General features: G+C 41.5%; 1 protein-coding gene across 1 annotated transcript in view; it reads left to right on the forward strand.

The window, feature by feature from the left end:
• The first annotated feature begins 832 nt into the window (after positions 1-832).
• Positions 833-24,226, forward strand: part of LOC139368384 (signal transducer and activator of transcription 6, interleukin-4 induced) — a 53,297-nt gene continuing 29,903 nt past the window's right edge. The window contains exons 1-8 of the mRNA XM_071107184.1: positions 833-1,154; positions 12,822-12,967; positions 13,356-13,498; positions 13,619-13,763; positions 16,871-16,954; positions 17,301-17,490; positions 22,734-22,843; positions 23,185-23,333. Coding sequence (XP_070963285.1) covers positions 13,368-13,498; positions 13,619-13,763; positions 16,871-16,954; positions 17,301-17,490; positions 22,734-22,843; positions 23,185-23,333 — 809 coding nt within the window. The 5' untranslated portion in view covers positions 833-1,154; positions 12,822-12,967; positions 13,356-13,367. The remainder of the gene's footprint in view (positions 1,155-12,821; positions 12,968-13,355; positions 13,499-13,618; positions 13,764-16,870; positions 16,955-17,300; positions 17,491-22,733; positions 22,844-23,184; positions 23,334-24,226) is intronic.

The raw sequence follows: 24,226 nt of genomic DNA on the forward strand, positions 1-24,226 counted from the left end.
CTATGTCCCCCAAACATGATGCACCAATTATGTCTCGTCTATTCACCTCATGAACGTATGCCAACAGTACTGCGTGGGCGTGCATGCCGGAGTCCTGAGAACCCTACAACAAACACCTGTTTCCTGGAAGTTACCGTAAATTACTGTGTGTAGTGTGCGGCAATACTTACGTCCGCCTAACGGGTACCATTCAATGGACCTTTCCTATGTCTGTTACTATAATATCATGCCCATTGGCTAGCACTGTATGCTTGGTTAGTTTCGTTTTCAGTGTGCCAGCAGCTTAAAGTCGTTTACGCAGTCATTTTACACGGATATGCAACAGCAAAGTAAACTCAACAACGTCCTATGGACGGTAGCCATATTACAGGGATCTAAACCAGAGCTATGATATGCATGATATGATATGCATTAGCCGAATGTATTTAATGTTTCCTCAATAGCAGATAGGCCAGTATGTCAATTCTATAATCGTTTCAAATGGTCTCTATTTTACAGATAAGCCACTGACTATACCATTTTGGTAGGACCCTTAATTTGAATATATGTAGAAGTGGATTGGTATTATTTAAATATTATAGGCCATATATCCGTATAATAATACATAAGAACTCCATATATCTTTTATAAGAAGGGGATGGTTTCTTGCACAATTTAGAGCAAACCGAAACATAAACAACTCACTAATTTGTGGTAAATTTGTTTAAAAAAACATAATGTGTGAATACAAACCAAATGTTATTGATACCATGAAAATGTTGTTCCATAAGCAGGCTACCCTGCTATGTATTTTTTGTATTCCCCCTCCCCCTTATAAACGTGATCCACGATCACTTCCGTAGACTACATTATTAAATGCGTTTATTGCGTTATGCCTAACAGGGAAGTCCTCTCCTCCTCGTTCTTTCGTTCACCCCATTGCCCCAAAACATTATTCGGCCGATACATTTTTATTTTCCTTTGCTAAACTTTTAAGAAATAGCCTAATAGTCAACAGGCTATGCTGTTGTAGATGGATTGACGTTACAACTGTACGATATACATATTCAGCTGTCTTCACATGAGTAAGGGAAGACGGAGAGAAGAAACGGAACGGAATTATATCTAAACTCTTTTGAAATGTTTATAGCTGACTTTTATTGAGTTTGTGAACGGTAAGTTATTGATAGCCTAAATATGTCTCATATTGGTGTTAAATTATGCGTTAACTACACAGAAGATCGATTTTTAGCAAACATTCAAGTTTTAATCGTTTTGGCAGCCTGTTGTTGGTGCGTTCACTGCGCAATCGAAAGTGCTTCCTTCAGTTGAAGTTCGTCAACAATGTATAAGATAAAATATTTTTAGAATACAACAACTACCAACCCTGTCATATAATTATAATTTATATCAACATGCATAAGCAGACCCATGATTATTCAGGCAACCATAATAAACTCAGAGATGCGTAAAGGTTAGTTGTCAAGGTCGGCCTTCCTCACTCTGTTTATGTCTTGAGTTGTCTCTATGTTCTGCTATTCTAGGCCGAAATGAAGTTCTCAAACTAGTGATTTTCAGTAGTCTAACTTATTTAAAATCATCATGGTTATGATCACTGTGGCTTATTAACCCATTATTATATGGTTGTTAACCCTAAGTAGTTTAACTGTAAGAAGTACAGAATAAGAATAAGTAAGTACCAAAGGCTAGCTACACTGCACTCACTGGAATAATTCAACATTAGCCTAGGCCACTGTAATGTAAAGTGTCACCAGTGGTTGCTGTTGTTGTTGTCTGAGTTGCATGTGTATCAGGCCTACAATCATTATTGATTGTGTGGTTTTCGAAACCCCCCATTTTATTGAATGAACTTATGCATGTAAAAATCATTTCTCTTACCATCCAGTGGTGTTTGGTCTCGAGACCATACATTGAAAGTCTCTGTCTTGTATCAGTGTCGGATACATTTTTACTTGGTCTTGACTCAGTCTTGGACAGTGAGGATTTGTAATTTCTTCCCGAGACCAGCGGAGTAAAAAACAAATAATTACACTGTATATACAAAAGTACAGTTGAAGTCGGAAGTTTAGAGTTGGAGTCATTAAAACTTGTTATTCACCCACAAATCTCTTGTTAACAAACTATAGTTTTGGCAAGTCGGTTAGGACATCGACTTTGTGCATGACACAAGTAATTTTTCGAACAATTGTTTACAGACAGATTATTTCACTAATAATTCACCGTATCACAATTCCAGTTGGTCAGAAGTTTACATATACTAAGTTGACTGTGCCTTGAAACAACTTGGAAAATCCCAGAAAATGATGTCATGGCTTTAAAAGTTTCTGATAGGCTGATAGACATCATTTGAGTCAATTGGAGGTGTATCTGTGGATGTATTTCAAGGCCTACCTTCAATCTCAGTGCCTCTTTGCTTGACATCATGAGAAATCAAAATAAATCAGCCAAGACCTCAGAAGAAAATGGTAGACCTCCACAAGTCTGGTTCATCCTTGGGAGCAATTTCCAAACGCCTGAAAGCTCCACGTTCATCTGTACAAACAATAGTATGCATGTATACACCATGGGACCATGCAGCCGTCATACCACTCAGGAAGGAGACGCATTCTGTCTCCTAGAGATGAACGTACTTTGGTGCGAAAAGTGCAAATCAATCCCAGAACAACAGCAAAGGACCTTGTGAAGATACTGGAGGAAACAGGTACAAAAGTATCTATATCCACAGTAAAACGAGTCCTATATCGACATAACTTGAAAGGTCGCTCAGCAAGGAAGAAGACACTGCTCGAGAACTGCCCCAAAAAAGTCAGACTACGGTTTGCAACTGCACATGGGGACAAAGATCGTACTTTTTGAAGAAATGTCCTCTGGTCTGATGAAATGAAAATGTAACTGTTTGGCCATAATGACCATCGTTATGTTTGGAGGAAAAAGGGGGAGGCTTGCAAACCGAAGAACACCATCCCAACTGTGAAGCACGGGGGTGGCAGCATCATGTTGTGGAGGTGCTTTGCTGCAGAAGGGGCTGGTGCACTTCACAAAATAGATGGCATCATGAGGAAATAAAATTAAGTGGATATATTGAAGCAACATCTCAAGACAGTCAGGAAGTTAAAGCTTGGTCGCAAATGGGAATTCCAAATGGACAGTGACTCCAAGCATACTTCCAAAGTTGTGGCAAAATGGCTTAAGGACAAGAAAGTCAAGGTATTGGAGTGGCCATCACAAAACCCTGACCTCAATCCTATAGAAGATTTGTGGGCAAAACTGAAAAAGCGTGTGCGAGCAAGGAGGCCTACAAGCCTGACTCAGTTACACCAGCTCTGTCAGGAGGAATGGGCCAAAATTCACCCAAATTACTGTGGGAAGCTTGTGGCAGGCTACCCGGAACGTTTGACCCAAGTTAAACAATTTAAAGGCAATGCTACCAAATACTAATTGAGCGTATGTAAACTTCTGACCCACTGGAAATGTGATGAAAGAAATAAAAGCTGAAATAAATCATTCTCTCTACTATTATTCTGACATTTCACATTTTTAAAATAAAGTGGTGATCCTAACTGACCTAAGACAGGGAATTTTTACTAAGATGAAATGTCAGGAATTGTGAAAAACTGAGTTTAATTGTATTTGGCTAAGGTGTATGTAAACCTCAGACTTCAACTGTATGTGGACAACCCTTCAAAATTGTGGATTTGGCTATTTCAGCCTGACGCGTGCTGACGTGTCTAAAATCGAGCACACAGCCATGCAGTCTCCATGAAAAAACATTGGCAGTAGAATGTTCTTACTGAAGAGCTCAGTGACTTTCAACGTGGCACCGTCATAGGATGCTACCTTGACAGCAAGTCAGTTCATCAAATTTCTGCGCTGCTAGTGTGAAGCGGAAACGTCTAGGAGAAAAAACGGCTCAGCCGCGAAGTGGTAGGCCACACAAGCTCACAGAACGGGACCGCCAAATGCTGAAGCACGTAGCACATAAAAAATAATCTGTTCTCAGTTGCAACACTCACTACCGAGTTCCAAACTGCCTCTGGTAGCAACGTCAGCACAAGAACTGTTCGTTGGGAGCTTCATGAAGTGGTTTTCCATGGCCGAGCAGCCGCACTCAAGCCTAAGATCCCCATGCGCAATGCCAAGCGTCGACTAAAGGGGTGTAAAGCTCGCCGCCATTGGGCACTGGAGCAGTGGAAACGTGTTCTCTGGAGTGATGAATCACGCTTCACCATCTGGCAGTTGGATGGACGAATCTGAGTTTGACGGATGACAGGAGAACGCTACCTGCCCCAATGCATAGTGCCAACTGTAAAGTTTGGTGAAGGAGGAATAATCGTCTGGCACGGTTTTTCATGGTTCATGTAGGGCCCTTAGTTTCAGTGAAGAGAAATCTTAACACTACAGCATACAATGACATCCTAGATGATTCTGTGTGTCCAACTTTGTGGCAACAGTTTGGGGAATGCCCTTTCCTGTTTCGGCATGACAATGCCCCCATGCACAAAGCGAGGTCCACACAGAAAGGGTTTGTCGAGATCAGCTTGGAAGAACTTGACTTGCCTGCACAGAGCCCTGTCCTCAACCCCATTGAACACGTTTGGGATGAATTGGAACGCCGACTGCGAGCCAGGCCTAATCGCCCAACATCAGTGCCCAACCTCACTAATGCTCTTGTGGCTGAATGGAAGAAAGTCCCCGTAGCAATGTTCCAACATCTAGTGGATAGCCTTCCCAGAAGAGTGAAGGCTGCTATAGCGGCAAAGAGTGTACCAACTCCATATTAATGCCCATGATTTGGAATGAGATGTTCGATGAGCAGGTGTCCACATACTTTTGGTGATGTAGTGTATCGGCTTCATTCATTCATTCGCCAGGCAAAATATGTACACCCTTTTCTTGAAGCAATATTATCTTATCGCCTATTGAAACCTACTTTAATAGTAACATTACTGTCCTTTAATTTTTTTTAAAGGGAAGAGTGGAGGAAATTGTTTGACATTTGCAATCTCACTATTAGTAAGGGTTGACAGAAGGTAATATTAACAGGCTTTATTTTATTCCCTATTATAGACATGTTTGCACAGTAGCAAACCTATAGGACATAGGCCTTCAGTGTCTGACAGGCTCCTGATGCTGAAAGGACAGCAACCGTAATACCAGCGCACTCATGTAGGAGAGGGCAGTTTTTGTAAATCACAAAAGGCCAGTGGTGTAGTAGAGGCTATACGCAGGTATAAGCCGTATACCAACTTTGTTTTTCAGTGGGCATTGCCTATACTCACTTCTTAATCCCTTCTATTACGTATCAAAGTAGTTTAGTGGAGGTATACGACTTATTAATTATGTAGTACAATAGAGAAATCATGCACGAAGTAACCTACCCAATTGCAAAGCATGTGAAATATATTCACATCCGTGCAGCACACATAGCCTAGTTTCAGCAGAATATAATCTGCAGGCAGCAAGAGCATGCAGCATTCAACTGCTTGTCACATGGAGCAGCTCACAGAATAATGACATCGGTAGCTGGTAGGCAGGAATGAATTAAAGGGCAACTACACACTCCAAAAATATATTTTTCCAAGACCTCAAAAATGGTCTCACGGTGTGGTTTAAGCGTTGTTGTGGACTTAGAACATCACATTTCTGTCATTTTTTGTATTTTATTTTAAAAAGTGTGATTACGACAGTGAAAATCTGAAAAATCTATAGGAAAATCTAGGATTTTTCACACAGGACCCACTTCTCCAGGCACCGCTACACTACTGCATAGGGCCGATGGAAAGACAGCAGTCCTATCAGTCTGAGATAATAAGCCAGTAGGTCCCAATCATAAGAATACAAAAACACAACCATTAGGCTAAGAATTTCCCAATCTACATTTACAACTATTACTTCCCATTGCAAAAAACATTTCATGTTTTGCACCAAAGGTGGTGTTAAGTTTAAATGCAACAATGTTTCACACACAACAGCATTGTTGCAATAATTAACACAGTTCCACTCACCACATGATGATAATTTGAAACTTCTTGTTGAATGTAATTCTTGAAAAGGGAGAAGCTAACAAATTAGCAACAATGTCTTCTTCAATAACACCTGGTGTGGCTGCTGCAAACTAGCCTACAACAACAGCTAGCTAGCTAGACTGTGGGAAAACTACTGCTAGCTATTGCACAGTGACCCGTTGGCCTTCGAGAAGGCAGAAGTTTCCATGTTTTCGTAAAAACGGTCCCACCCATTAAAAGTCAATGTAATTGGTTGATTCCACTGTCACTCCAAAATGTGGGACTAATACAGTTGAATGGAAGATGCCTTCAATCAAGCTTCTGAATGACAGACTTAGCTAGCTGAGACCACCAAAGAAAAATCCTGATTGGATCTTTTTGCTAACCCTTTCCTTTCTAACAAAAACTGAAAAGATTGAATCAGAACATAATTGAAAAGAATAATATTATTATTATTATTTTATAAATCCTTAGCCTTTCTCTGAAAGCATAGATGGCCCTCATTGTTCCACACTGTCTTTGGGTTAGTACAAATTTGAAGAGTGGCTCTATTTGCACTCGGCATGCATTTTCTTCGCCATTCTGAATGTGTAAAGAATACATGTCCATACAGTATGTTCTTCTGAAATATGAACACAGAAATATTGGACATTTTGAACTTTTATTATGTTGATGATTTGACAAAATTACAGTCATGCTCTTGCATTGGACTCACATTTTTTCTGGTCTCTGTCTTGACTCTGTCTCGGACCTTTCGCCCCCCTCCCGGTATTGGTCTTGAGTCGGTCTCACCCCCCTCCGGTCTTGGTCTTGACTCGTACTCGATTCGCCCAGGTCTTGATCTTGAATCATTCTCGCTTTAAGTGGTCTCGAACACAACACTGCTATCCTAACTGAAGTAAACTAACAGACAAATAATACTTCCACTGCTACTTACAGCTATTTCGCTTCACATCTACTTGTAGTTAAATAATTATACATTTATTCCTAATTTCCTCTTTCCACAAGTGCTGGATTGTCACCCACAGTGGCCAATCCACCATTCATTCTGGGTTTGATACCATTCTGGTATGAACGCATGACTGTAAATTGCTTTGGAGAAAAGCATCTGCTGAATGGCTTATATTAATACATTAATAAGAACCTATGCATATCCCAATGTTGGGATAGTTACCACTCGGATACAGTACATAAATAACAATGTCAATAATTTTATAATAAAATATTAAAAGTGCAAGCTTAACATTTGCGGTAGACAACTTAACATGATGAACAGGAAGGACATTTTTAGACTGAAGGAACCATTTGTTAGAATGTAGGTTTACACCTACTACCTATATGGGTTTCTGTCTGGAATGAGGGGGGATGTCACATATTAGCCATTTTCAGTTTGACAAAGTGATATGTTTTCGACCAAAGTTTCCAACATGAGACCAATTTGAGTGATAGTACCCCAACTGGTATGTACAGTATTGTTGTAAACCTTGTGTGTTGCATGCATACTTCAATGCCAGACCTGACTTATACACCATTGACAATTGGGCTACCTCAGGGATACATCAAAAATGTAAGTTTCTGGGAACTTAAATTTGCTTTTGAGTCATCGTCCTATCACAGATCCTTTCCTTAGAAATCCAAGAACTCGAGCACATTGCACACATACTCATTGAGCAACAATGCTTGGTGCAGGTTCAGACATAGCTAACTATGTTTTATCCTGCAGTGGGAAGTCACATGACAGTGTTCTAAATTCACTTTGGCACATTTATCAGGTTCTGGATTTGCCGTAGCCTAATTCCAGTGTTGGGGATTGGGGAGTAGTGAACTACATGCAGTTCAACTAGTAATTTATATAACTTTTAATTTTGCAGTAGCTTGGTGGTAGTTCCAACTATAAACACTACTGTTTAAAAGTTTGGGGTCACTTAGAAATGTCCTTGTTTTTGAAAGAAAAGCACATTTATTGTCCATCAAAATAACATCAAATTGATCAGAAATACAGTGTAGACATTGTTAATGTTGTAAATTACTATTGTAGCTGGAAACGGCTGATTTTTTATGGAACATCTGCATAGGCGTACAGAGGCCCATTATCAGCAACCATCACTCCAGTGTTCCAATTGCACTTTGAGTTAGCTAATCTTATTTTAAAAAGCTAATTGATCATTAGAAAACCATTTTGCAATTATGTTAGCACAACTGAAAACTGTCGAGCTGATTAAAGAAGCAATAAAACTGTCCTTCTTTAGAATAGTTGAGTATCTGGAGCATCAGCATTTCTAGGTTCGATTACAGGCTCAAAATGGCCAGAAACAAGGAACTTTCTTTTGAAACTCGTCAGTCTATTTTTGTTCTGAGAAATGCAGGCTATTCCATGTGAGAAATTGCCAAGAAACTGAAGATCTCGTACAACGCTGTGTACTACTCCCTTCACAGAACAGCGCAAACTGTCTCTAACCAGAATAGAAAGAGGATTGGGAGGCCCTGATGCACAACTGAGCAAGTGGACAAGTACATTAGAGTGACTAGTTTGAGAAACAGCAAGTCCTCAACTGGCAGCTTCATTAAATAGAACCCGCAAACACCAGTCTCAACATCATCAGTGAAGAGGCGCCTCCAGGATGCTGGCCTTCTTTTGCCCATCTTAATCTTTTTATTGGCCAGTCTGAGATATGGCTTTTTCTTTGCAACTCTGCCTAAGTGACCCCAAACTTTTGAACATTCAAATCTTGGTAGTGTTTTATGTAGTTAATAACTTGTTTTTGCCATGTAGTGGTGTAGCTAACTAGTGGAACTACACACTACTTTTTTTTCAAAAATAAAATGACATATGGGTAAAGGAGGCAAGAATTTCCTTCTTTTCTGGCATCAGACCTGCCTAATTCTGACAAGAAACACTTTTTGTGTGCCGAATCTCACTTTTTTTCTTTAATAGGCTAAATCACACATTCTGTTACCAGTTGACTACAGAGTGATCTGTTCTTGCAATTTGTAGCCTATGACATTTCAGATTTAGATATAATGTTTTTGTTTGGAAGTATCGAACTGGAACTTTAGTTAAGTAAACAATATTTTTTCTTAAAGGTTGAAAAGTAATTTCATGTTATTTTTTCTGGAGGGGAGTGACATGCAGCTATTTAGGCAAGCTATATGTAGCCTACACAGCATATCAAACAAGCAAGACACAGACAGTCAGTCAATAGCGATTTACTGTTATTTTTTCCATCATCATTGCGAACATTGGCTAAACAGGAGGCAGACTGCTGGCTACACACTGCATTCAGAAAGCACTCAGACCCATTGACATTTACATAAGTATTCAGATTTAGGTATAGGTGTCATGGGGTGGTTGCCCAGGGAGCCATACAAGCTAGAACCGCCACTGATTACAGCCTTGAGTTTTTTGGGGGTATAACGCTACAAGCTTAGCATAGCTGTATTTGGGGAGTCTCTCCCAGTCTTTGCTGCATATCCTCTAAAGCTCAGTCAGGTTGGATGGGGACCGTTGCTGCACAGGTCTTACCAGAGATGTTCGATCGGGTTCAAGTCCGAGCTCTGGCTGGGCCACTCAAGGACATTCAGAGACTTGTCCCGAAGCCACTCCTGTGTTGTCTTGGCTGTGTGCTTAAGATCAATGTCCTGTTGGAAGGTGAACCTTTGCCCCAGTCTAAAGTCCTGAGCGCTCTGTAGCAGGTTTTCATCAAGGATCTCTTTGTACTTTGCTCCGTTCGTCTTCCCCTCGATCCTGACTAGTCTCCCAGTCTCCCTGCCACTGAAAAAACATCCCCACAGCATGATGCTGCCACCACCATGCTTCACCGTAGGGATGGTGCCAGGTTTCCGCCAGACATGACTGTCATAGTTCCACCTGTCACCAGTGGGCGGCAGAAACCGTCCTAGAGACATTACACACTCAGGTGTGTCCAATTTACTCATTATGGTTTCTCTGTTAAAAGAGGAATGTTTTCTGTTGTCCTTTGCAGAAGCTTGAAATGTTTACCGTGTGTGTTTGTTTCCTGAGTGAGGTTTTGGAGACTTAGTGGGGGGTTTTCTCAAGCGTACTGTGATCCTGTGGCTACTGTTTCTCGGTAAAGTAATATGTTTATCCTTAACCACTGATTCCTCGTCTGGTCTCTTCTCTGCACCTGGGTCCGACCTTACCACGTCACAGTGACGCTTGGCATTCAGGCCAAAGAGTTCAATCTTGGTTTCATCAGACCAGAGAAGCTTGAGTCCTGTAGGTGCCTTTTGGCAAACTCCAAGCGGGCTGTCGTGTCTTTTATTGAGGAGTGGCTTCTGTCTGGCCACTCTACCATAAATGCCTGATTGCTCAGTTTGGCCGGGCGATTGCTCAGTTTAGCCGGGCGGCCAGCTCTAGGAAGAGTCTTGGTGGTTCCAAACTTCATCCATTTAAGAATGATGGAGGCTGCTGTGTTCTTGGGGACCTTCAATGCTGAAAAAATGTTTTGGTACCCTTCCCCAGATCTGTTCCTCGACACAATCCTGTCTCGGAGCTCTACGGACAATTCCTTTGACTTCATGGCTTGGTTTTTGCTCTGACCTGCACTGTCCACTGTGGGACCTTATATAGACAGGTGTGAGCCTTTCCAAATCATGTCCAATCAATTGAATTTATCACAGGTGTACTGCAATCAAGTTGTGAAACGTCTCAAGGATGATCAATGGAAACAGGATGCACCTGAGCTCAATTTCGATTCTAATAGTAAAAGGTCTGAATACTTATGTAAATAGGGTATTTCTGTTTTTTATTTTTAATACATTTCTAAAAAACTGTTTTTGCTTTCTCATTATGTGTGTAGATTGATAAAATAATTAAATCCGTTTTAGAACAAGGCTGTAATGTAAAAATGTTTTGAAAAAGTCAAGTGGTCTGAATACTTTGCATTTGCACTGTATATATTTTTTAAAACCTTCGTTCAAATCGCAGCTGTTCTGAAATTTGAGGCAGGCTACATCATCCTATCGACCAAATTGGTTGAGGGTTCAGAAGAGGATGAGTAAAGAGAGAAACGTGACAAACGTGTGTGTTTATAACACATGCACAGAATGTGATTTGGATCCTTTGATTTGAGAAAGACATTTCCAGAGGGGTGGGATAGGGGCCTGCATTTTAAACAGTTTCAACTCTAAACTGATAACACTTATGTACACTACCGTTCAAAAGTTTGGGGTCACTTAGAAATGTCCTTGTTTTTGAAAGAGAACATACATTTTTGGTCTGTTAAAATAACATCAAATTGATCAGAAATACAGTGTAGACACTGTTCATGTTGTAAATGACTATTGTAGCTGGAAACAGCAGATTTTTTATGGAATATCTACATAGGCTTACGGAGGCCCATTAACAGCAACCATCACTCCTGTGTTCCAATGGCATGTTGTGTTAGCTAATCCAAGTTTATCATTTTAAAAGGCTAATTGATCATTAGAAAACACTTTTTTAATTATGATAGCACAGCTGAAAACTGTTGTGCTGATTAAAGAGCAATAAAACTGGCCTTATTTAGACCAGTTGAGTATCTGGAGCATCAGCATTTGTGGGTTCAATTTACAGCCTCAAAATGGCCAGAAACAAAGACCTTTCTTTTGAAACGCGTCCGTCTGTTCTTGTTCTGAGAAATGAAGGCTATTCCATGCAAGAAATTGCCAAGAAACTGAAGATCTCGCACAACGCTGTGTACTACTCCCTTCACAGAACAGCGCAAACTGGCTCTAACCAGAATAGAAAGGGGATTGGGTGGCCCCTGTGCACAACTGAGCAAGAGGAGAGGTATATTAGCGTGTCTAGTTTGAGAAACAGACGCTTCACAAGTCCTCAACTGGCAGCTTCATTAAATAGTACCCACAAAACACCAGTCAACAGTGAAGAGGCGACTCTGGGATGCTGGCCTTCTAGGCAGAGTTCCTCTGTTCGGTGTCTGTGTTATTTTGCCCATCTTAATCTTTTATTTTTATTGGCCAGTCTGAGATATGGCTTTTTCTTTGCAACTCTGCATAGAAGGCCAGCATCCCAGAGTTGATGTTATTTTAATGGACAAAAAAATGTGCTTTTCTTTCAAAAACAAGGACATTTCTAAGTGACCCCAAACTTTTAAATGGTAGTGTATATAGTTTGTATTGGTTTGTTGTCTTCAGTCAATTGCAAATGTGCTTAGTGTTTTGAAACATGAGCCATTTCGATGATCTGTTTAGATTTTTGTGCTTGGAGTTGAAAAATGAAAATGAAAACCTGTATTAAAGCTCTATCTCCCATCACAACACAACAATAATCCAGCAGTGTCTGTGTGTGTGTATGTGTGTGCGTGTGTATGTGCTCATGCATGCATTGTGTGTGTGTGCACTTGCTCACGTGCGCGGTGGCGTGTGTGTGTGTGTGTGTGTGTGTGTGTGTGTCTATTTAAGCTGTTTGTGGTTTGAGAAGTTAATTAGGATATCTGAATAATTATGTAATCCCAGAAAGTTCTTTCTAAACTCAACATTTCCTCATCTCAATCCTTACATCAATTTCAACCTGTATCAAGTTCCGGTCAAATTGACATGAAATGATTTAATAGTTTCTAATTCACATATCTTATCAGGCTTTTATTGTTTGCCTGTTAACTGAGAAGTAACTGTTTATTCCATAGGATACCAATGGTGTATAGGTGATCTAATGTATGATAGGTGATACCAGTGACATGATGTACTATGATTGCATACTATGGTTGCCTACAGTGTCCACAATGTGGTTTTTAAATCTGTATTGTGTACTGTAATATTTTGGAGTGACACCTGCATAACATGTTCTAACTCTAGGAGTGAAGAGCAGGAGGTTCCCACTAACACTGGACAGGATGAGAGTGTCCTCATAGAGCTGCCTTTGTGCTGCTGCCTTTTCCTAAAGTCTTCAGAAGAGTCCTTGTCTTAACACTGGTCAGTGAGTCAGAAAGCGCAGTAAAAAGGTATGTTTGGATTAGTCTGATGTTTTTTAATAATTTATGTATGGTGATGTAGTGTACCCCTCTGATGTTTTGGTGTTTGTATGATGCATGGACCCTACATTGGCCTCGTGTCAATCTCTAAAAAAATGACCTCTGTGATGGATTTATATTCACAGATTTATCTCAACTATTCCCTATTCCCTTTGGTTTAAGATGGAATTCAATCAAAGCTACATTAGCTGCCACATTAACGGTTAATAACACAGCAATGTGGCTTTGAATTAATTGAGCCAAAGGGTTTGGTAAAACATTGTGCACTATATAGGGAATAGGGTGCTATTTGTGATGCAGCCTGTATGTTTATGGATATATTACATCATTCAGTGGCCTTTATTCCTGTCTCTTCCAGCTCTGCTTCACTATGGCACAGTGGACGCAGATGAAACAGCTGATCCCCTATCTGGCCACACAAATCCTCAACGAGCTCTACTCCCCCTCCTTCCCCATGGACGTCAGGTGCTACCTGGCCAACTGGATCGAGGAGCAGAGATGGTATGACGCACACATAAAGCATACATACAGTCTGAATTTTGACAAATAAAAGTGGGTCAGTGGATACACAAACACACCCTAAACACACCTCTCTCTCGCTTTTATTTCTTTCCTCCCCAGGGAGGACTTTGAACCAGAGAAGGTAGACCAGGAGCCCCAGGCTCTGACCCTGCTCGATCAGATCATATCCTGCCTACAGAATCTAGCCGGGCAGAACCCCAATGTGGTGGAGAGGATGAGGCTGCAGCGTATCTCCAGGAACATGGTACAGTAGATACACACACACTTATCCTCTCCACCAAACACACACATACACACACACACTTGTAAAAATGGATTCGCATTCAAAATCCTATTTTCCCTAACCCCAACATTTTTTACTGAGTGTTTTATTTTTATTGCCCAGGAAATTAAAATGTGTGGACAGATTCTCTTTCTGTCCAACAATAAGAATCTCAGTCTTATCTTGATTTAGCTGGAGGAAGTTGTGAGCCATCCAAGTATTTACAGTCACTTTTAATGAAACTGGGTTCCACTTGATCTCCATCAAAACATAATGAGCACAACAGTATTCTTTTTCGCAAAACTGTAAGTCATTTCTCATTGCTTTCACACACAATGCAAATGCTAAGCACATTGTTGCTAAACAGTAAACACAACTCTACAAAAGACGCAAAACTCTGTTGTGTAAATCATTTAAAAAAACATTTGGTCACAGCTGATACAAATTACTCGAATGAATGGGAACCTCTTTTGCACTTGTGCGAAACTTCTTCGCACAATTGTTTGATCAACAATCAGTCCTTAATTCAGGCATAAAAGAGTTCACCTCTTGAGTTGCTGTTTGCAAGAATGGGCCAAGTAAGAGGCTGAGAGCAAGGACAAAGGAGAGATAGAGGGGCCCTCAGATGAAATGGAAAAAGGTCAAATAAAGCATTTTGTTTATGGATGTTCATGCCCTTGAGTGACATTCTTTCTGCATTGGTCATCTTTGGTAAAAAAAAAAAGACATTTTTGGGAAACACTAATACAGACCATGATGTGATAATATGTTTACTTACCTTTTAAGGTCATACTATAATTATAGTACCAACAAATGGCACAGACATAAAAGATGGCTAACCATGTTGGGGTATATTGATAGTTGTAGTTAGTATTTATTGGGCCATTATGTAACGATTGATTGAAATTAGTTTTCATTAGATAACAAGTTGTATGTTTTGATGGAGGTAATTGATTTTGTGTAAGTTTGTTAATTGTTTTGAACAAGTCCATTCTGTTTGGACAAAGAAAAAGAAAAACTGTAAATCAATACAGTCTTAAAATATATCCCTGGAGCTAAAATAAATGACACATAAATGTAAAGCAAAGTATTTTCTGTATAGCAGTGAAAATCAATGCTGTACTTTCTGGTAACGCTGCCAAGGTGTAACATTTATAAACTGAACAGTAACGGACCCAAAATCGAACCTTGTGGAACGCCACGTGATATCTATTTTCTCTGAGTTATGTTCACCAAGGGTAACAAACTCTTGACCAGTTAAATACTTTAGGCCCTGAACAAAATTTAGAGCTGGATTGGAGAGACCAACCCACCTCTCCATTCAGTCCAGAAGGACATCATGGTCAACAGTGTCGAATGCAGCACTTAAATCCAAGAGTACAAGAGAGCTGTTTGGCATCTGTGTTGGCTCTAAGATAATTAACCACTTTAACTAAGGCTGTCTGTGCTGTGGTGGGCACAAAAAAACAGATAGGACTTTTTCAAAAATACAGCTAGCGCTTAAAAAATAATTTAGCTGTTTAAAAATCTATTTCTCCAGAAATGTACTTAAGAATAGAAGGTTGGAGAGTGGCCGAAAATGTTTAACAGCTGAAGAATCTAGATTACTTTTCTTCAGACACATAGTCGTTTTTACTGCAGTGGGGAAAGTGACTGTGAACAGGGCGTGATTAGCAATAGCGTGCACTTCTTCAGATATTCAATTCTAAACTGTTTTGAAGAAGTTGGTGGGGATAAACCTAACCCTAACCTAGAGGGACCCCCCCCTGAGGAAGTTGATGACACTATATCTAAGCAATTTCCTGTCCTAGAGAGGAAATGCATGTTTAGGTTACACCAGCGGACGAAGGCTATTTATACATATTCACAAATTTGTTTGGGAATCTCTACATGGAGCTGATAAACATCAACAAATAGGGCACTGACAGCTGTCAGTGTTGCTAGCTAGCATGCTAACCTTATGTAGCTAGCTAGCTAACTATCTTGCTAACCTAATCTAGCTCATGGTTTTGTATAAAGTGGGCATTTTGGATTTGTCACTTCCAGCCCTAATACACTGAGTGTACAAAACATTAGGAACACCTTCCTAATATTTGCCCTCAGAACAGCCTCAATTCTTCAGGGCATGGACTCTGCAAGGTGTCGAAAGCGTTCCACAGGGATGCTGGCCCATGTTGACGCCTATGCGTCCCACAGTTGTGTCAAGTTATCTCGATGTCCTTTGGGTGGTGGTCCATTTTTGACCAGCATGGGAAACTCTGTGTCTCAAGGCTTAAAAATCATTCTTTAACCTGTCTTCTCCCCTTCATCTACATTTATTAAAGTGGATTTAACAAGTGACATCAATAAGGGATCATAGCTTTCGCCTGGATTCACCTGGTCAGTCTATGTCTATGTCATGGAAAGAGCAGATGTTCCTAATGTTTTGTACACAGTGTATATCACACTTGAACTAAAACGATACCTAGTTGACTTAAATTGTTGGCAACATCATGTAATCTTCGGCCATCGTCTTTCAGCTCTAAATAGTGGATTTCTACTGGTGTGGGCATTTGACCCTAAACCTTAAACCTAAAGAGCATATTTACTTTTCAGTATTGTTCTTGTTTTCCTATCTTGACAGGACATTCTGGTCAAGTCCACACACACACACACACACACACACACACACACACACACACACACACACACACACACACACACACACACACACACACACACACACACACACACACACACACACACACACACACACACACACACACACACACACACACACACACACACACACACACACACACACACTGTGGTAGAGAGAGAAACTGTAGAAAGAGAGAAACTGAAAATACAGGTTTGAAAACATACAGTTCAGTAGACTAGGTGCCAGTCTGTTTCTACTCTCAAGCCAAGTCCTTATGGAATTGTCACACATGGAGTTAGCAAGATAGCACAAACAGATCTAGGACCAGTCTAACAGTTCTCAGAGGGAACATGTTGTCCTCAGTGATAATGTCATCTTATATTGAATCAACTGACCTGACTATGTGGATGTGGTCTGGTGTTTGATGGGAACTCTGCCTGTCTTCCAGAATATGTTCCGCTCCCAACCTTTCCAGCTAGTACTCACAGTCAGGGATGTCCTGAGGAAGGAGAGAGAGCTGCTCAGTCAGGCGGTAAGTGTAACAGAGCCTTTAGCTCAGCGTGCCAACACAGTCTTGTGGCACATAGGAGGGCCACAGAAACCACAAAAGTTCACTTCCAACACAAAATATGTTTTGGATTGTTAACATGATAAGAAAGCTGCGTGTAAAAATGATTACTTTTTTACATTTGACTTTTAAAACATTTGAATGTTTAATATGTGGGCATAATAGGTAATACCAGTCCGCCCCCCCTCTTCCATAGTTTACCCAAATCCCCTCACTCCACTTCCCCCTGGCCCCAACCCAGCCCAGGACCCCATGGGCCCTGCCCCCACCACCAGACACACCTCTAATACTTTGTCTCCCCCATCCACAGTCTACCCAGTTCCCGGCCCTAGCCCGCTTCTCTCAACCCCCAGCCCAGGATTCCATGGCTGCAGCGCCCCCTACCAGAGACGTGGACCTGCTTGTGCTCAAGGTGCTTGAGATCCAGGACTGCAGACAGCAGATCCACCAGCTGCAGGAGGAGCTCAACTGGGAGAGGCAGAACTATGAGTCCATGCAGGGTGAGAATTACCAAAGACACGTATTACTAAGACGGGGAACAGTTAGCATTTCCCCATAGCAAAACATGTCACACTTAGCTGCAATGCTAATTCGAGCTGAGCATTTGCACAGCAAATAGTTATGGGAGAAGCGGAACTATGAATCCATTCCGGGGCCTGAGATGGCTGGGGATAAAGAGATTCTCTGGTACTTTGTATACTATTTGGCCAGTAGTTCTGAAAGTAGCGCTCACGAGCCAAAAGTGGCCCTATTTAGTAGACGTTTTTAATAAAAAAATTGACTTACAGCGTGCATACATTATGTGCACCACGTCATTGGGCATCTTGCTACCTGTCACTTAAATGGCGAGGTTCTGAATCGCATTGGCTGGAACTCAAATTGCTAGTGGGCTGGTCCGTGTAGGAGGAAATGTAGGGAAAATGGTGCCGCACAGCTTCCAGTAAACAGTCGCTTTTAAACGAGGGATTTTGTGGCTAATTGAGGTAAAACAGTAATTCTGCTCATAGATTATCCATGTATGAACTAAACATTGACACATTCAGCTCAAGTTTTAAAAATTGTTGTCGCTAAATTTCCAGAGCATGTCTTTAAGTAATATTTCCCCCTTAGTCATGCATGGACTTTTATGGGATGTGACATAAAATGAGACTTGGACTTTAGACTTGGACTTGGACTTGGACTTGTCCCTTTATGTATATAATATGCCACTCAGCAGACATTTTTATCCAAAAAGACTGTATATTGAGTCCATACATTTTTTGTCAACTTACCAGTTGAGCCAGTTGGAACCTATACAAATCTGGAAGGAAGCTACAGAATTTAACACAACATACTTCTTTGATCTGGGTTAAATGTTCTGACAAATTGGCCCCTATATGGCACCCTATTCCTTATATAATGCACTACTGTTGACCAGGGCCCATGGTCTCCGTTAAAAAGTTGTGCACTATGTATAGGGAATAGGTTAGTTGCCACTTGGGACACAACCTAAATATACTGTATGGATTATTACTCATGCTCAGACTACTTTGTCAGCTACAATACATGTATGTGGACACCCCTTCAAATTAGTGGATTTGGCTATTTCAGTCAAATCGAGCACACAGCCATGAAATCTCCATAGACAAACATTGGCAGTAGAATGGCCCATATTGAAGAGCTCAGTAACTTTCAACATTGCACCATCATAGGATGCCACCTTTCCAACAAGATAGTTTGTCAAATTTCTGCAGTGTTACAGCTTCCCCGGTCAGCTGTAAGTGCTGTTATTGTGATGTGAAAACATCTATGAGCCACAATGGCTCAGCCGCAAAGTGTTAGGCCACACAAGCTCACAGAACGGGACCAGCAAGTGCTGAAGCGTGTAGCTCTAGAAATCGTCTGTCCTCGGTTGCAACGCTCACTACAGAGTTCCAAATTGCCTCTGGAAGCAACGTCAACATGATAACTATTTGTCTGGAGCTTCATGAAATGGGTTTCCATGGCTGAGCAGCCGCACACAAGCCTAAGATCACCATGCGCAATGCCAAGCATCGGCTGGAGTGGTGTAAAGCTTGCTGCCATTGGAGCAGTGGAAACGCGTTCTCTGGAGTGATGAATCACGCTTCACCATTTGGCAGTCCGATGGACAAATCTGGGTACCTGTCCGAATGCATAGCGCCAACTGTACAGTTTGGTGGTTGGAGGAGGAATAATGGCCTGGGGCGGTTTTTTGTGGTTCGAGCTAGGCCTCTCAGTTCCAGTTAAAGGAAATCTTAACGCTACAGCATACAATGACATTCTAGACTATTCTACGCTTCCAACTTTGTGGAAACAGTTTGAGGAAGGCCCTTTCCTGTTTCAGCATGACAATGCCCCCTTGCACAAAGCGAAGTCCATACAGAAATGGTGTATCAAGATCGGTGTGGAAAAACTTGACTGGCCTGCACAGAACCCTGACCTCAAACCCATCGAACAACTATGGGATGTATTGGAACGCCAACTGCAAGCCACGCCTAATCGCCCAACATCAATGCCCAACCTTACTAATGCTCTTATGGCAGAATGCAAGCAAGTCCCCGCAGCAATGTTCCAACAATTTGTGGAATGCCTTGCCAGAAGGGTGGAAGTCTGTTATAGCAGCAAAGTGACAACCAACTCAATATTATTGCCCATGATTTTGGAACAAGATTATTGCAGAGCAGGTGTCTACATACTTTTGGTCATGTAGTGTATGTGGTTCATAGTTATTCTGAGGAATTTAGTTTGTCCCCTAAGGTCAACTCCTATTCCAGACTCCTCACTGTTGTTAGTTTGAGAACCTGGCCAATCACATTCTATTCCAATTCAATGCTAGAAGCAGTTTGATGTAGCAGAGTTTGTTTGTAATCCCTATGGTGTCAAGATTAAGTCAATTCATATGAAACGGGTCTTCCACAATGGAAATCATGGCTTTCATAGCCAAACATGGTTCGATCAATCAATCACTTCCAATCACATCCCTAGAATGGCAGGAAACTAGATAGGAACCTCTAGAACGGCTATTCCCAAACCATTCCCAATGCCGTCAGGGGTATAATAAAAATGTGATTCACATTTTCAAACAGTCCATTTAGATTTTTCAACGGGGCTATACGTTTGGGTGATGTTTTTTTCTCACTGCCAAAAATTAAATTAAGCCATCTAGTGTTCAGCGAAATAACAACACAATGTCAAATACAGGTAGCCGAGTCAAATAATTAACATCCAATCACATTAACCTTTACTCTCTCGCAGGAAACCTTCACTCTTGTGCAAACATTTAGAAACAAAACATGCAAATTTGAGAAATAAGCCACTGGAGTTTTTGGAGCGAGAATTAAGACGACTTTCGAGTAGTAAGACATGTGTAAAAGCAACAGATACCATTATTAACAAGGGGCTAGAAGCATCTTATATGGTGAGCTACCGAGTGTCTAGGACAGGCAAGCCCCATACTATTGTGGAGGACTTCATTCTTCCTGCTGCCGCGGATATGGCTGGGACAATGCTGGGGGAAAATGCCCAAAAAACTATACAGACAATGCCTTTGTCTGTATACATTAAACAACACTGTTTCACGACGCATCAGTGGCATAGCAGGAGATGTTTTGAAACAATTACGCATACAAGCCAGTGAATTCTATGCGTTACAGCTGGATGAGTCAACAGACGTGGTGGGCCTGGAACAGCTCCTGGTATATGTCCGTTGCGTTTATGGGGGGGGGGGGGGGGGGTCAATTAAGGAAGACATTCTCTTCTGCAAACCACTGGAAACCAGGACAACAGGAGAGGATATTTTTAAAGTACTGGACAGCTTTGTGACATCAAATGGACTTTGATGGTCAAGATGTGTTGGTATCTGTACTGATGGCGAAAAACCCATGACAGGGAGACAGCAGTTCCTCCTGACGCCACTTGGGTACACTGCAGCATCCACCGAGAGGCTCTTGCTGCCAAGGGAATGCCTGACAGCTTGAAAGACGTTTTGGACACTACAGTGTAAATGGTTAACTTAGTTAAAGCAAGGCCCCTGAACTCTCTGTATTTTCTGCATTATCCAATGATAGGGGCAGCAACCATGCAACGCTGTTAGAACAATACAGAAATCCGCTGCTTATCAAGGGGAAAAGTATTGACACGTTTCTTTTTATTGGGAGATGAGCTTATAGTTTTCTTTACCGACCATAATTTTCACTTGTCTGACCGCTTGCATGATGATGAGTTTTTCACATGTCTGGCCTGTGATGTATGTGCTTTTTGTCACTTCCCACGAGCCGGGTTGTGGCAAAAACCTCACACTCATTCTTAAGTTTAATAAATGTATTGTTTAGTGTGTGTGTGGCAGGCTTACAATGATGGCAAAAAACAACATTTGAGAGTGAGCTGACCCTGGTGCTAGAGGGGGTATGCAGCTGGAGGTTGAATGTTTGAAAGGGTACAGGACTATAAAAAGTTTGGGAACCATTGCTCTAGAGGAACCAGGCTCTGAGGGGTGGCCAGTCAGTCCCCTTCTGGCTGTGCCAGTGGAAATAATAAGAGTACATGGCCATTAAGGCCAGATCATTCTTCAAGATGTTCAAACATTCATAGATGACCAGCAGGGTCAAATAATAATCATAGCGGTTATAGTGGGTGCAACAGGTCAGCACCTCAGGAGTAAATGTCAGTTGGCTTTTCATAGCTGAGCATTAAAAGGTCAAGACATCAGGTGCTGTAGAGAGAGGGAAAGACAGAGCTTTTGAATATGTCCCAGGATACATAGAGTTCATTGTTGCCTGCTGACTTTAGCAGACATAAAATATAGGAAGAAACTCCCTGTTGCTGAGAGACTGGGAACAGAGAGCTGGGCCAGTATTCATTAAGTGTCTCAGAGTAGGGGTGCTGATCTTGGATCAGGTCCCTCACTGTCAATGGGATCTTATTCTACAAAGCACTCCTGTTCTGAAACACTTTGTGAATACGGGCCAATGACTATATATGATTGGACAAAGCCATTGATCAAGTGACACCATTAATTCCATTAATTCCACAATAGTGCATTTAAGCCAGTTGAAGTCAGTTAAGATGGCGTCTCAATGAGACATAACATGCACAGTTGAGCTTATTCAGGAAGTGAAGTTGCAGGCTAGCTCAGTGCTTCTCCCTCTCATTGAGTAACTCAATTTGAAGAACGACCGGGTTACTGCAGGCTGCCATAAGCAACTCAATTATCCTTATAACTTCTTCTGTGCACAATTTAAAAATAATCCGCTCAAGGACATACTGTACATCTGGTGTGTTAGAAGCAATTATTGGTACCATGATTGTCTTAAATTGTTATTTATTTTTTACACTAAGATTAACCACAAAGATAGTAATTTTTCCATTCACTATAATGGGGGATCCTGTTTTCTGCTAACAATGCCTGCAGTACCGCGATCGTCCTTGAACTTCCTTGGCTTCAGTGAGAGGGGGCAGTCGTTCTCCCCTGACTTGTACAGCTGCCTCACGCTATAGAAACAGGAGATAGGCTCCCGGCTTATGGGCCATTCTGGCTCGGACAGGGCTACTTTGACTGCGTTTACACAGCATGGCAAATTCTGATATTTTTTTCACTAATTGGTCTATTGACCAATCAGATCAGCTCTGGAAAAGAGCTAACGTGAAAGTATCTGATGTGGTTGGTCAAAATACCAATTAGTGGAAAAAATATCCACATTTGGCTGTATAAAATAAATAAATGTTTAATTTAATTGGGTGACAGGCACTCTCCAGCAGACCCAGACCAATGGGATGGACACGAGCATGTCAGAAGTCACCAAACTCCAGACTAACATCAAACAGCATGAGTACAATGGCCAAGTCATAGCCAAGGTAAGCTATTACGTAACACGCACACATACAATTGTTGTTCTCACGTGTGAGCCTGCTATTGTTATGTCTGTCATGAGAGACTATACCTGAAGTTGTCTAAAACATTTTGCGATGGTGTGCCCTTCTGAACATGACCCTGCGACACCTATACTCTAAGTGGATCTCTATGGCCGGAGGGCCGTCTAAACTAGTTTTGTTTGTCTCTCCCTGTATGAACTGTTTGTCTCCCTGAGGTCAGAGTTTCCCAGTACTGTAAACTGTGTTTTCCTTTCTCTGCATAACTCTCTCTCTGTAAGCTAAACTGTGTGCGTACGTGTGTTCGTGTGTGTGCCTGTTTGCAGAAGCGTGTCCAGCTGCTCCAGGAGGCAGTGTCTAGTCTGGAGAAGTGTCAGTCTCGTCTGATCAACAGTATCAAAGCCTGGAGGTGGGAACAGCATCAAGCTACTATTGGACACCCCTTCGATGACAACCTCAGCCCTCTGCAGACGTGGTGAGGCCTGCGCGCGTGTATGTGTGTGCAGTGGTGGAAAACATATGAATTTGTCATACTTGAGTAAAAGCAAATGCTATACATAAAATTCCTTATATTAAGCAAACCAGACGACACTTTTCCTTTTTTTTTTTTTTTTTTAACACACTGACAGACTCGGAACACTCAGACATAATTTTTTAAAATTTAACTAGGCAAGTCAGTTAAGAACATTCTTATTTACAATGACGGCCTACCAGAAGGCAAAAAGCCTCCTACAGGGATGGAGGCTGGGATTAAAAATGAAAAATATAGGACAAAACACACCTAACGACCAGAGATACAACACTACATAAAGAGAGACCTAAGACGACAACATAGCATGGCAGCAACACATGAAAACACAGCATGGTATCAACACAAAATGACAACAACATGGTAGCAACACAACATGGCAGCAGCACAACATGGTAGCAGCACAAAACATGGTACAAACATTATTGGGCACAGACAACAGCACAGGGCAAGAAGGTAGAGACAACAATACATCACGCAAAGCAGCCACAACTGTCAGTTAGAGTGTCCATGATTGAGTCTTTGAATGCAGATATTGAGATAAAACTGTCCAGTTTGAGTGTTTTTTGCAGCCTGTTCCAGTCGCTAGCTGCAGCAAACCGAAAAGAGGAGCGACCCAGGGATGTGTGTGCTTTTAGGACCTTTAACAGAATGTGACTGGCAGAACGGGTGTTGTATGTGGAGGATGAGGGCTGCAGTAGGTATCTCAGATAGGTGAGGCCTAAGAGGGTTTTATAAATAAGCATCAACCAGTGGGTCTTGCAACGGGTATACAGAGATGACCAGTTTACAGAGGAGTATAGAGTGCAGTGATGTGTCCTATTAGGAGCATTGGTGGC

The sequence above is a fragment of the Oncorhynchus clarkii genome, chromosome 16, assembly GCF_045791955.1.
Source record: "Oncorhynchus clarkii lewisi isolate Uvic-CL-2024 chromosome 16, UVic_Ocla_1.0, whole genome shotgun sequence".
Taxonomy (NCBI): domain Eukaryota; kingdom Metazoa; phylum Chordata; class Actinopteri; order Salmoniformes; family Salmonidae; genus Oncorhynchus; species Oncorhynchus clarkii.